This window comes from Ochotona curzoniae, unplaced genomic scaffold, assembly GCF_017591425.1.
Source record: "Ochotona curzoniae isolate NIBS_2020 unplaced genomic scaffold, NIBS_Ocur_1.0 contig_1014, whole genome shotgun sequence".
NCBI classification, from domain to species: Eukaryota; Metazoa; Chordata; class Mammalia; order Lagomorpha; family Ochotonidae; genus Ochotona; species Ochotona curzoniae.
Window position 1 is genome coordinate 37675425 of NW_024464920.1, and position 14459 is coordinate 37689883.

General features: G+C 40.5%; 1 protein-coding gene across 1 annotated transcript; it reads right to left on the minus strand.

The window, feature by feature from the left end:
* Nucleotides 1-5937: 5937 nt before the first annotated feature.
* Nucleotides 5938-6876, minus strand: LOC121163203 (olfactory receptor 6C4). Its single transcript, XM_040990554.1, has one exon. The coding sequence runs from the start codon at nucleotides 6874-6876 to the stop codon at nucleotides 5938-5940; it is 939 nt and encodes a 312-aa protein (XP_040846488.1).
* Nucleotides 6877-14459: the final 7583 nt, after the last annotated feature.

Here is a 14459-nt window from a genome sequence, read left to right on the forward strand (position 1 = left end):
CATGCCCCCAGCTGCTACCTTCTTCCAAAATAGTTATAACTCTTTTCACTCAAGACTATTGCACTATTTCTTTTGTCTTCAGAATTGCTGTTTTTCTTGGTCTCTACTGATTTTTTTTGCTTTGAATTTTCAGATAATTATAGCAATCTTTCTTTCTTATGGTTCAATACTTTTTACATAAAAAGTCAGCTCCTCACTCCTTTTCAGTGAATTCTCCAAGCTTTCTTTACTAAGTAGATCTCTTAGAATTCAAGGATTTACGCCTTACCATGAGGCCATTGAAATTTCTGAATCATTCTGCAAACCTGTTTTACAAACCAGAAAGCATTATTTCAGTAACAAGCATTTATTTACTCAAATGTGTTCAGACTTTTGCGCTATACATTTTTGCTATCACATATGGAGATTCTACTACATTCCAAAGAAATCCTAGGAGTCTTAGAATATTTGAAGTAGGAGTTCTTAACCCAAATTCATTTATTCCTAGATTCAATCTAGTATTCTATAAACATACTAACTCATTTTGTAAAAATTGTGTGGGTATGTGAACTTTATGGAGCAGGTATCTAAAAATATGACCCAGGGCTTTCTTCGGGAAGCTGGCTGGTTGAGCTCTTCTTGGGCATAACTTACTTGTGACCTCATATGGGTACAGTCACATGATCCGGGAGCATCCTCATTGATTTATTCAAGACTTTTGCTAGTTAGTGTTTTTATAAACATTTATAAGCAAGAACATTCTAGAGTTTTGACTATAATTTGTTCTACATTCTATTATATATATGCATATATTTGGCAAACATATATTTGTCTGACATAAGAGTTTTACAACACATTCCTTTTATATTGTGTATGATACAATCTTATTCTAGGTAAAAATGTTTTTAAAATGTTCACTGTTACCAAGTGAATTGATGTCAAGCCTCCTCGTGGTTGCAGCCCATCATTGGATCATCGTTGGATCAAGAAAAGACGCACAGGCTCTCAGTGCTCTTGTCTTCGTGGTTACCAACCTGAAGTCTTCAAGGAGTACTTGAATATTCCCATTCATATCGTTTTCTAGCCTCACCAGCACAGAGAAGTGGAATTCATAACGCCATCCGCGGGGAATGCGCTTCTTCAAGTGACTATTCAAATAACTATTAGAATAGTTTCACCCTAGGACACATTATTATAAAATAGTATAAAATGATTGCATTTTGTTTACTTTTTGTCTCATTCTGTGTTTCATAGAAATGCATAATTCTGGTCTTCTCTTCTTAAGAGCCTGCTTCAGTTCCTGTCCCTTATCTGCTTAGTTCCCCACTGTTCTGATCTCTGCTGATCTCTGCTCTTTAATTCAGGCTTGAGCGGAATCATAGTTCATGGACATAGTACTGTCTTATAAAAGTGGAACTAATAGGAGTTCAGCATTTTCTTGTTCTGTGAGAAATGAGGCTGATAGAAGGTATAACATGAATGCCCTCTGCCAGCCCAGATCATCCTTCCCCAGGGATGACCCCGTTCTACCTTTCCTACTGAGAGCATGCACTAAGGGATCAGTCGAGTGAAGAAGCACAGGACGCCCTGGGGAACCTTTCTTTGGAGCAGTCTAATGAATGTTCTTGTGGGGACAGACTTTGAATGTTTAGCAGATGGAAGTAGGCCTGGAGATATGAGCTTGAAAATAGGTTTTTTTTTTAATTAAATTTTTATTGGAAAGGCGAATATACAGAGAGGAGGAGAGACACAGAGGAAGATCTTCTGTCTGATGGTTCACTCCCCAAGTGACTGCAACAGCTGGAGCTGAGCCAATCCGAAGCCAGGAACCAGGAGCTTCTTTCGGGTCTCCCACATGGGTGCAGGGTCCCAAGTCTTTGGGCCATCCTCGACTGCTTTCCCAGGCTACAAGCAGGGAACTGGATGGGAAGTGCAGCCGCTGGTATTAGAACTGGCACCCATTTGGGATCCCAGGTGTGCAAGGCGAGGACTTTAACCATTATGGTATCGTGCCAGGCCCGACCACCACATTTTTTCCCCAGTCTTTTATTATTATTATTATTTTTTTTATTGATTACATTGCATTATGTGACACAATTTCATAGGCTCTGGGATTCCCCCAACCCCTCCCCAGACCCTCCCACCATGGTGGATTCCTCCACCTTGTTGCAGTGTTACTGTTCAAATTTAGTCAAGATTCTTTCTTTGCAAACATATACCATGCATAGAGTTCAGCATCTTATTGTCCAGATAAATTAAACGGTTTCTTGGGGAGACCATCTCTGGTCTGAAGGTAGAGCTGGCAGAATATCATCCCAATCAATTAAAAGCCCTCTACATAACATCAACAACAATGTACAACATTATGGAATTAATTGACATGGTATTGAGTAACCAATATGTTAAAAGAAAAAGCAAGTTCTTAACCACATCCTGTGACTACTTCATTGACATTTCAATTTTAGTTTATATACAGAACCAGCTGCTATACACCTTAAAATGGCTACAGGATACTATTCAGCTGTCTCGTGTCTATTTTCATTTTAGTATTTAGCAGTTTATAGTGTTGAAGCATAGTTTTGCTGAACTTGGCAGATTTTAGGCTAGTCTAAACTAACTTATAATTCTAACAAGGCATATGTCAACAGATGAAATGCAGAACAGTTTTAGGAGGGGTGTGCAGAGAAATCTTCAATGCCCTAGTAAGGAGTAACTAATCTTTGTCCTACCTAGTGAGGTATAAATGAGTCCAAGCTGACAGTTTCCTGTCTGGTTCTAAGCTTTCCTTGTTGTTCTCTATCTATCCTAATTTTTTTGTTTGCTTTTTTTTTGGGGGGGGGGTTCTGGAGCGACCCTGATGGTCATTGCAAGAGAGGGTGGGGATCCAAAGTTGGAACCAGGCAAGGACCAGAGAAAGCTCCTCTCCCTTGTCCCGAAGGAAGTTCACCGTTCTTCTGTTTCTGTGGACCGCTCAGGGCTCCTGGCTGTTGTTCCGATGACCTTGGATCCTGTGAGGAAGGATTTGGGCTTCTTCCATCCCATGTGGTAGATCCAAACAGGGCTGGGTGACTTCAGAGTTCTCGGCCTCCAAAGGTACTCCAATCCTGTGATCTCCTTGGCAGTTGGGATGTAGTCCTTGGTGCTCGTACTGATAGTCCTCGATGAGGAGCCAGGAGTCTCCAGGGTTGGGATACAAGCTTCCTCCTGTCCACCTGCTCCACTCTGGAGGTCCCCCTACTCTGTGCATATGATCTCCTGTTAAGAGGCTGTCAGGATCACTCCTGATTCCCTGCATATGCCTTTGTAGTTTTACTATTGTCTAGTGCCGACTTGAGTCTGTTGTCTGTGGGTTACCTGTTATGTTTCTGATAGGTTATACTTCATGTCTTCCTCATACATTCTAAGGAGATGGAAGCTTTCTCTGTTCTCCCTCTCCCACCCCATTTCTGAATAGCTTAGGGTCTTAAAAGTACATTAGGTTTTACAATTCTTTGATGTAGATCATAAGTAGTCTGACTCATATTGATTGTTGGTTCATTGGTTACATTACAATATCTTATTGCATGATATACAGGCCGTTTGAGGTTGGAATAATGTTACAGTTTACAGCTACTGTTTTTTGGATAGACATCATTTGATCTTAAATTAAGGCAAATATGTGGTATCTAACCTATTGGGATTGGCTCATTTCCCTTAGTATTATGGTTTCCAGTTGGGCCCATTTGGTCACAAAGAACTGCATTTCCTCCCCCTTTTTTTTTCTTTTTTGAAAATAGCTGAGTAGTATTCCATGGAGTAAATGAACCATAGCTTTCTTATCCAGTCTTCTGCCGATGGGCATTTCGGTTGCTTCCAAGTTTTTGCAATTATTGATTGTACTGCTATGAACATAGCGGTGCATGTTGGTTTCTCGTATAACAGCTGTTTTGGATATATTCCTTGGAGTGCTATTGCTGGATCATATGGTATGCAGATTTTCAGTTGTTTGAGTGTTCTCCATACTGATTTCCATAGAGGCTGTACCAACCTGAAGTCCAACCAGCAGTGGAGTAGGGTTCCCTTTTCCCCACATCCTCGCCAGCAAGTGTTGTTGGTGGTTTTTTTTTTTTTTTTTTGCATGTGAGCTGCTCTTACTGGTGTTAGGAGGCCCTAAAAGAGAATCAGATATTCCAAATAGCAGTAGGTTTATGCAAGAGACTGTTCGTTTATAAATATGATTTCAGCACTTTCTTTGATTCTGAAAATTGTCTTTCTTCATCAGTACAATTGGTTTGTTCCTTATGTGCTTGAGAAACAGCATTTTACCCTACAAATGACCATATCTAAAATGTGCAAAGCTGATCATATTTTACTTGAACACCAGATAGTAAACATCCTACAATGCAATATGGTATTATTACAATGTGTACAAGTGTTGGGGCCAAGAAATGGCTTTGTTTCCATCGAAGTTCATCTCTACTATTATCTATTCAAATTAAAGTTGCTGCTATTTTGAATGCACCTGTGTAGAGTTTCTTTTCTTTTTTTTTTTTTCTTTTTGGTAGGGTGGCCTACTTCCACATGGTTACTCATATTTTGGGACAACTCAGATATCAAACTGTGTTAATACTTTCCATTCATTTTTACTTTACAAAATAGTCATTCATAGCTTATTTAAACCAAAAGCAAAACTTTGAAAAAAAGTTAAAAAGAGTGGAATCAGGTCACAGAATTTGTCTTTTCTAATATCCAGTGAAAGTAAACAAACAAAAAAAATAAAACAAAATTACAGCAGGAAGAAAAAGAAGTCACTAGAAATTGTCAAAGAGAGAGAAAGCAGACCTGTGTCATTATCTTAATGTGTCAAGTGAGAGAATAAGCCACAGATTCTGTTTATGGAAGTGAGAAGCTCCTAATTTTGACTCTAGAAACCAGTAATAACTTCTGGAAAATGAACATGTAAAAAAAATCTTGAGAATTTTCTTCTCATTTCAAGAATAGCAGGCTACATATATATTTTAATTTCTTCTTCCCAAAGGATGAGCACTGTAACAGTTACAGTTGAAATATAAATGAAAAAAGGGTGGAGAATTAAAATTACTCATACCTTGATGGAAGTGTTGTCTCCACTGACTGATTCCTGGGTATCAGGCCCCTCCAGTAATTACAGCTTGATGGAAGCATAACCTCTGGGGCTCCACACCAAAGAGCAATACATTTCCTTCAACACAGTACTGATAGTTGCACTTCCTTTCTGAAAACTTCTCAACTAACTCCATAGTTTGCATTTATTCTCTCTCAGTTTTTATGCTTGACCTTCTGAAATAAGTCACTTGTTTTGCTTCTTTTATGTATGTATTTATTTATATCCATCTTCTTGGAAAGGCAGATGTCCAAAGAGAAGGAGAGACAGAAAGATATGCTGTCCACCGGTTCACTCCCCAAGTAGCTCAATGGCTCGAGCTGAGCTGATCCAAAGCCAGAAGTTTCTTCTGGGTCTCCCATGTGGGTGCAGGGTCCCAAGGCCTTCGGCCATCCTTGACTGCTTTTCCAAGGCCACAGCAGGGAGCTGGATGGGAAGTGGAGCACCTGGGACACAAACCGTCACCCATATTGATTCCAGCACTTGCAAGGCAAGGATTTAATCACCATGCTATTGTGCCAGGCCCACGTTTAGCATCTTAAATTTCAAATCTTTTCTGGAAAAAGAGTTAATTCTTTCCAGCTGTTGTTACAGTTGTTCATTAGCCTTATGTGGTAACACTGACTGCATTATTTCATTTTTGGTAAATTTGTCACATGAAATTACAACTTACTTTCCTCTTTCATTCTAGACTTCCTAGATTTCACTTCTAGATTCCTTGAAATTAGGACATGTACTTTTCACAGGCTAGTTTGACATTTGAAAGATGCTGGACATTCAATTCAAACTCATTAAGAGAAGAAGTGTTTATCACAGACACATATTCTGTATATATTTTAAAATGTCACCATCTTCTTGACAGTGTCCTTGAAGGCTTGCTTTACTTGCTGGTTTCTTAGAGTATAAATAAAAGGGTTCAACAAGGGGGTGACTGAAGTAATGAGGACAGCTATTCCTTTGTTGAAAGCACCCCCTTCTTTTGCAGAGGGATTAATGTACATGAACATGCAGCTGCCATAAGAGAGGGAGATGACAATCACATGGGAGGAACAAGTGGAAAACGCCTTCGTCCTCTGCTGGGCAGAAGGGATCCTCAGAATGGTCCTGATGATGTATATGTAAGAAAGTGTCACAAGTACCAGAGTCACCACCAGAGTCATGACAGCCAGGAAGATGACCATGAACTCCAGAAGGCTTGTGTCTGAGCAGGCGAGCTCCATGAGGGGCCCATAGTCACAGTAATAGTGATCCAGGACATTGGAAGCACAGAAGTCTACTTGGCTCATCAGTATGATTGGTGGTAATATGGCTAGGAATCCTCCCAGCCAGGAGCAGAACACGAGTTGTATGCAGACTCTGCTGCTCATAAGAGTTAGGTAATGCAGGGGTTTGCAGATGGCTACGTAGCGATCATAGGACATCGATGCCAGCAGGTAAAACTCAGTTGCTCCGAGAAATATAGCAAAAAAATACTGAGTCAGGCAGCCAGAAAAGCTAATGACTTTATTACCTGTGGTCATGCTGGAAAGAAATCTGGGAATGAAAATGGATGTGAAGGAAATTTCTAAGAAGGAGAAATTCCGGAGGAAGAAATACATCGGAGTTTGGAGGTGGGGGTCTAGAAGAGTGAGAATGATAATGGTCAGATTTCCCAGGGTACTTAGCGTGTAAGTGAGAAAGAGAAAGATGAATATCACTACCTGGAGTTCAGGCTGATTTGTGAGCCCCAACAGAATGAACTCCGTAAACACGGTCCTATTTCGCATTCTTCTCATCCAGTAGGTCTAAGGAGAAAGGTGAGAACAATAAAAACTGAAGAATTTCTCAAAGTAGGAGAGAGAAATGTTATTTTAACTAACAGGGTCTGGTCATATGTGACTTTTCTCAGTTGATCCACGCCAGTGTCCCAATGCACTGCTTTGGATTCCACAGAAGCTCACATCATAAGTGACCTGTTCCTAAAGTTTGTCTCCTCAAGTTGATTGATTCCTTGGCATTTAACACAATGTATTTTGCAATGGTCACTCAGCATTGTTTTCGTTACCAGAAGAATAAATTTTGAATTCTATTGTTTCCTTTCATTTTTCCCCCTGAAATGTCTATATGAAAAATACTTTCCTTTGTGGCCTGGTGCAGTGGCCTAGGGGCTAAAGTCCTCACCTTGAATGCATCAGGATCCCATATGGGTGCCGATTCTAGTCCTGGCAGCTCTACTTCCCATCCAGTTCCCTGCTTGTGGCCTGGGAAAGCCTTAGGACCCTGCACCCTATGGGAAACCCAGAAGAGGCTCCTGGCTTTGGATTGGCTCAGCTGCAGCCGTTGTGGCTGCTTGGAGAGTGAATCAATGGATCGAAGATTTTCCTTTCTGTATATTTGTCTTGGCAATAAAAATAAATAAATCTTTAAAAAAAAACACCTTCCTTTGAAAGTCTCTCCCACTTCTCTGCTGTAGATGGAAATATCTTGGGATGATTCTGTTTTCCCTGCTTTCCTGTTTCTTTGCCTTTCCTGTGCTATTCAGTGCACCACAGACACCTGCTGAAGGCTCTCGTGTCTATTATCGTCCACATAACTAACATCCTTAGCTCAGAAACAAGGAGGTGTTAGCCCATGCAGGCTATGCCAAAGACAATGTCATTTTAAATCATGGCCTATCCCTCTACATAAAAAAAAATCTGGCACCAATAAGTCACATTGATTAATATTTCTCCTAGGTTTCTTGGCCACAAGGAGAGTCTGTGAGGCAGTGAGATGGAAGACACCTTTGAGAAGAGGAATTTTGAGTGGGCCATAGGAGACATGCACAGTGGGATTTTGTTTGAAGTTTTAAGCAGTCCTCAGTGCAGTGAAGGATGACAGTCCATCATGATCCAAATCTTCTTGTCCTTAATTTGTGGCATAGAGAAACCAGAGAGGCACCCATATACATACTCATCAGTAATACTTCTTTGTAGATGAATTTATGATATCCAGAAAAAGCTTTGGTGATGGTTATCTGGTGTGAATTTTTAGAATTTTCAGATTAAGAGGTAAATATGATCAGACAATATACCTTTCTGCCATTTATTTCTATAATTTACATGCACATGGCTTAGAAAGGTCATGTAGTCACTCTTGTCAATCTCCCCATTTTTCTAGATATTTCTTGGGGCTACTGGATGATATTACACATTGACTGAAATCTCCCCTTCCCTGCTGGTACTAACCTGTGGTCTCTGGCAGGAACTGCATTTTCTTCCAGATTTTCATAGTTGGTGGCTTTAGTGATCCATAGTTTTAGAGAATCAGTGATTTTAAAAACGTAATTCTCACATTTTGACAATCTGAAAGGCTGTAACAGGCTGTCTACCTTGTTCCTAAGGAATAAATAAGAAATGAGATGCACTATGTGAATTTCTGGGAAGCATAACATTTTATTGCTTTCCCATTCATATTGTATTCTATTCTTAATAGAAAACCCAAACTTGTGGGACTTAACCAGGAAGAAAGCATACAGTCTTCCATTTTAAGAATCCAGGTCAGAAACAAATCATAGTTCTTAGAGATACAAATCTTTTACATGCATAATAAAGAAAAAAGAAAAAGGAACTGCTCACCCAAGAGTTACAGAGTTAGAAGAGACTTAAGTAGAATTAAAATTCCGCAATATTTCTGTTTTAAGGGAGGCTATGGGAAAGTCCTTCAGCCAGCAGTGCCTGGGCTTCTTACAGTTCCTGTATTAGCTGGAGTGACCTGTTTTTTTTTTTTTATCTGCTCTTTTTAGAGTTGGCACATGGGGACCAATTTCCTCAAGAAGTTAAAGATGCCCCACAGATTCAAGTTCAGAAGGTGCTAATGAACCTCAGTTGCTGACAATTTGGAGAACAAATTGTGAACATATGGCTCGGTAGGGAGGTCTCCAAAGAAAGTAAATTAGAGGACTTCAAAGCAGAGTCTCCAAGGACAGCAGGTGACAAAGTTCTAAGAGAATATGCCTTGGATGTGTGATTTGGGGGACAGTTAGAGCAAGGAAGTGGAACTCCGGGGGGAGGGATGGATATGCCTTGCCTAGTCATTGTCTTTACCTTTAATAATGTAGTTCTGCCTGTGCTTCAATCCGATATAAATGAATGATGCTTTACAGTGGAACATGACTATCTAAGGTCAATCTACCCTTTAATAAAATCCACATTTAAAAAAAAGATTTATTTATTTTATTGGAAAGTCAGATTTACAGAAAGAAGGAAAGACAGGGAAAAAGAGCTTCCATCTGCTGCTTCACTCCCTAAGTGGCAGCAACTGCTGAAGCTGAGCTAATCTGAAGCCAGGAGTCCTGAGCCTCCTCTGGGTCTCCCATGGGGGTAAAAGGTCTATGACTTTGGGCTGTCCTCTACTGCTTTCCTAAGGCCACGAGCAGGGAGCTGGACAGGAAGTGGAACAGCCTGGATATGAACTGGTACCCATCTGGGATCCCGGGCACATGCAAGTCTAGGACTAGGCTACCACGCTGGGCCCAAGATCCACATTTTTAATTATTTATTCCATCCAGTTACCAATGGAAAAACTGTTGGTTCTTACAGAATTGAAAAGTCTGTCCTATCTAATGTATGCTTGTAACCATGTCATTATCCTTGAAGGAGCAATACACTTTTACTGGATATTGAAATTATTGCTATAGGAAGTTCAACAAGAATGTCTGTACACAGTCTTTGCAGACTAAATCTTGACCACACCCAACTTTTCCACCAGGAACACAGGTATGACATTGTATTGAGAAGTTACCATGTGAACAAATTCAAAGGATATATTTTCATAGGATGCACGAAGATTTGTCATAGAACTTTTCTGTTAGGTTTGGGTTACTCTAGTGCATGACATTCAAGGCTCTGTGACTTCAGAAGAACGCTTGGCCATTACTAGTCAGCCTCAGGATGATTTTCACCTCATGCAGTAAGGAACCAATTTCTCTTTCAACAGCATCACGTGGGGGCTCAACATCTATGGTGCTTATTTAAATTCCAAAGGCAGTAAGTTCCTCAATGACACATTTTATTTAGGCTTGCTATAGCATTACCCATAAATTGTCTTACTAAGAATGGGCTTTTCAAAAACAGACGGCTGTAAAACCTATAAAATTGCTTACTTTCAATATCTCATAAAACATTGTTTCTTCTAATGTAATAGCTTTGTTAGAAACATGTTAAATAGAAGATATTAAACATATCTGTAATAGCAGACCATTTTCCAGCTGGTTATTGGATGGAACAAATAATTTAGAATATGAATCTTAAGGAACTAAAACTTAATGAACTGAAGCAATCATTCAGAAGCAGTCAACACAATTACATAACTATGGACCATATATAAAGGATTTAGTAAATAAAGCAATGTTGAAACTGTAATACAAGATTTTCTTTGCTTTAGTTCCGTTTTTGTCCTTTAAAAAGCCCCTCATTGTGTGTCCTCTGTGAAGTTTCTAAAGCACTCATGAATCATTGCTCAAACCATGAATCACTGTTCAAATAAACATTTTTAAAGGATTATTTATTTTTATTGGAAAGTCAGATACACAGAGAGAGGAGAGACAGGGAGATCTTCCATATGGTGATTCACTCCTCAAGTGGCTGTAATGGCTGGAATTGAGCCAATCTAAAGCCAGGAACCAGGAGTTTCTTCCGGGTCTCTCATGTGGGTGCAGGGTCCTAAGGCTTTACAAGCAGGGAGTTGGATGGGAAGTGGAAACTCTGGGATTAGAACCAGTGCCCATATGGGATCCTGGTGTGTTCAAAGCAAGAGCTTTAGCTACTAGGCTATTGTGCTGGGCCTTCAAACATTTTGCTCATGTCGTGGTAAGGAGTTGGGGTGGTGGTGGTGGTGGTGGTATTATCTGTTGGTTCATTCCCCAAATGCCTCCAACAGCTAACTATCCTAAGTGGAGTAGTGTGATATCTCATTGTGATATTTGTGTGCATTTCATTGATGACTAGACTTTTGAGTATTTTGTCAAGTGCCAGTTGATCATTTGTGTACTTTCCTTTTGAGACATAGTCATTCAAGTTTGCTAGGTTTGGATGAGATTTATTCCCCAGGGTTTGTGTGTCTGAAGCTTGGTTCCTAACATAGCAGCCCTTATGGTGTGGACCTTAGGAGAAGGGATCTTGTGGGAGTTCTTTAGGTCGTTGGGGGACATTAAAACCTGGGAAGGGATTAGGGTAGTTGGAATAGGAGCTTGAATGAGTTCTTGTGAGGATGCATTTTTACAAGCGCAAGCCTGGTTCTTGAAGCAACCTCTGGTTGCTTGCTTGAATCTGTGGTCTCTTCTCGCTCTGGTGCTCCCCCTGCTGTAATAGCATCTTCTGTGAGTTTGGCACAACAACCAAGCCAATGCCCTTGATCCTGACTCTCAGGATGATGAAGATAAATCAATCTCTTGTCTTAGCCTACTTCAAGTTTTTTTTTCCCCTAAGTCACAGAATGAGATTACCTAAAAAAGTTTGTAGGAAGTAGAATGAAAAGATCAATTTATTTTGGTGTAAAAATGTTTAAAATCCTTATATGGGGCATCTCAAAAATTCATGTGTGTTATGAAAAAATTGCATGGATTTCAACTTATTTTTGTGATAAAATTAACTCTTTCACTTTTCTGGCCCTCCACTCCCTAGTAGGCACAAGAAAATCTTTGTTTGAATAGAGAGTGGGACCTCTCTAAATCAGAAGTGATTTGGAAGTTTCATGAGAGGGGGAAAATGCAAAAGAGAGGCTTTTAAATGATGGACACAGGAGTGAAGCTATGGGAGATAGCCCCTGGATCTCTGCCTTCTTAGCCTATGTGGAAGGGAATAGGCACATGGCACACCGTGTCCCCTGGCCTGTTCACTAGTTATGCAGGTGAGCGCAGTGGGCTGCACCGTAGCGTCTCTTTGTTCTTGGACGAGCTGTTCTGGGACTTCCTTGGTAAGCAATTCTAAAAAGTCAAATGTGACCTGCAGCCTATCTGCCAGCCACAGTGGTGAATATGACCTGAGGCATAGCTTCCAAGCCTGTGGTGCTATATGGGCTCTTGGCCTACCTGCCTGTGACCTGGAGGCATATCTGCCAGCTGTGCGAGGGAACGTGACCTGTGAATTGGTTGGAGGGTCCAGAAAGACATGCCTTCTAACCAGTTACGGCGTCATTGTTGGGTGGGAGGACTGTCAGGGAACGCCGTTCTGCCTTCCCCGTTTCCTAGTTTGTATAAGATTGTGCTCACTTTACAACAAATGGACATGCTCCAGCAGACTGTCTCTGGTGGTTGTAGCTGATGAATATTATCACTTCACCCCCTCGGTGGCTTTGGGGACCTACTGGAAGGAAACCCCCCTGAGATGAAGCAAACCAAATATGTTGGTCATAGCTGTACAGCTGCTTTATTTGTTATACCCTACTGGAAAGTTCCCAGTGATGTAATTGGATTGTCTCCTTCTGATTGATCAGGTTTAAGTTTTGGTTTTTGTTGATGTAGGCATTTTCAAGAAACAGCTCAGGATCTGGCATGACACCCATTAGAAGAATGGTCTTTGGAACGTCAATCCTACTGCCCAAAACTCTATCGTGAGGGTGTGACTTGGAGGACATGTTACCCGGCGACCTTTGTGTTGGCTGAGTAGACTTGATTCAGAGGTCAAGTGTGAAGGGAAGCAACTGGGTCTGCCTGCTATCCTAAGACCCAGTGCGTTGAGGGATGTTGGCTGCCATGGCCACACCAAGTGCTCTAAGATGACTGCCTGGAGTCTAAATGAAGAAAAGTAGTGGTACAGTACTGAGTGTAGTAGCAGCTTTCTGAGAAACCTTGTTCTAGAGGCTGGAGCACCTGCCTCTTGGGGACAACCTACCTTTTATCCCTGGAGGTCACAATGTATACTACTTCACAGATAATAGTGGAAACACCATATATTCTTTGAAGGAAATGAAAACACACACTCCAGAATAGGAGATATTACTAAAACTGATATGCAGGTATGATTCATGGGGTAACAGACAAGGCTAAATGTTGTGGGCTAAGGAGTTGATTAGCGCTCATTGAACTGGGCAGGAACAGGAACTGGGCTTGTGGCTAAAAACACCTAGACTAATTGGACTCATCTGTATCCAATATTCTGCTAAATGAGGATGTGGGGGAAAGAGTATATAAGGTGAGGTTAAGGGGCAATAAGGGAGATTTCGCAGAGACTTCTGCCATCACTGTCTCTGTCCATGTTACTGGCTGTGCTGTCCGGAGCAGCTAAACAGAGTGTAAATTTATTAAATGTATTTATTAAGAAGGCAGAGAGAGGGATCTCATCTATGATACTACATTCCATTAGTTATGTATCTTTCCCCATCCTCTGGGAAGTTTTGGCAACATTGAGAGTTTTGAAGAATACTTTTCACATATTTTATAGGATGCCACCCCAAACTATTGCAATCTGTTATCATCATAAAGAACATCATTTTTGTCAAATCTTATCCAGTATACCTACCATCAACATGACAGTTGACTTGGATCACCTGCTGAGATAGTTTTTTTTTTCAAGTTTTTCCACTGTAAATTTTCCTCCTCTCCACACCATTCTGTACTGTACTGCTTAGAAGTCATCCTTCTGCACACAGGAGTGAGGAGTTACGCTCGCCTTCCTTGGGGCAGAGTATCTGCATTAATTATATGGAATGTGTCTGAACAGAATAGTTTCCTTGTTTCCCCCCCGCCCCTGCATCACTATTTGCTTATTTATTCAGTCATTCATTGTATCTGTATGGATTCAGACATTTATACTTTGGCTGTAACAGAACACTACTTTCTTTAGTTTCAGCTTTGACCATTGGAAGTGCTTTCAGTTGGTTTCTTTGCTTCTTGGGCACACTCTATCATGTGACTGGATTTAGTTTTGTTTTCTAAGGTTTGAAGAAGTATTGTAGAAAAGGAAGGAGTGAATTTGGGAGGTTCTAATTGTGTTATAAGCATCCTCTTTGTCCTTTTTGAGAGTGTAAAGGGACTTTTTCCTCTGTTAAGTGTAATAGTCTTAATGTGTGAAACAATGACTGGAACGGAATAGTTATTTGTAAATAACTGTTGAATGAATAAATAAAAGAATGATGACTGATTTTAGATGGAACTGGAAAAAATTTTTTTGTTGCCTTACCTGTATTGTTTAATGTTTTCTTTCCTTCTAATCCTTTATCTGAGGACTTTTCATGGACGCACTTTTAATTTTCCCTCTTTTTAAAAAAGAAAGAGACGAGGGAGGAAGGTAGGTATTTAGGAAGGAACATAAAGAGAGAGAAAGATCTTCCATGCTCCAAATTATTGCAATGACTAAGGCTGGTCAAAGTCAGGAGCCTGACATCCCACCCAGGTTTTCTA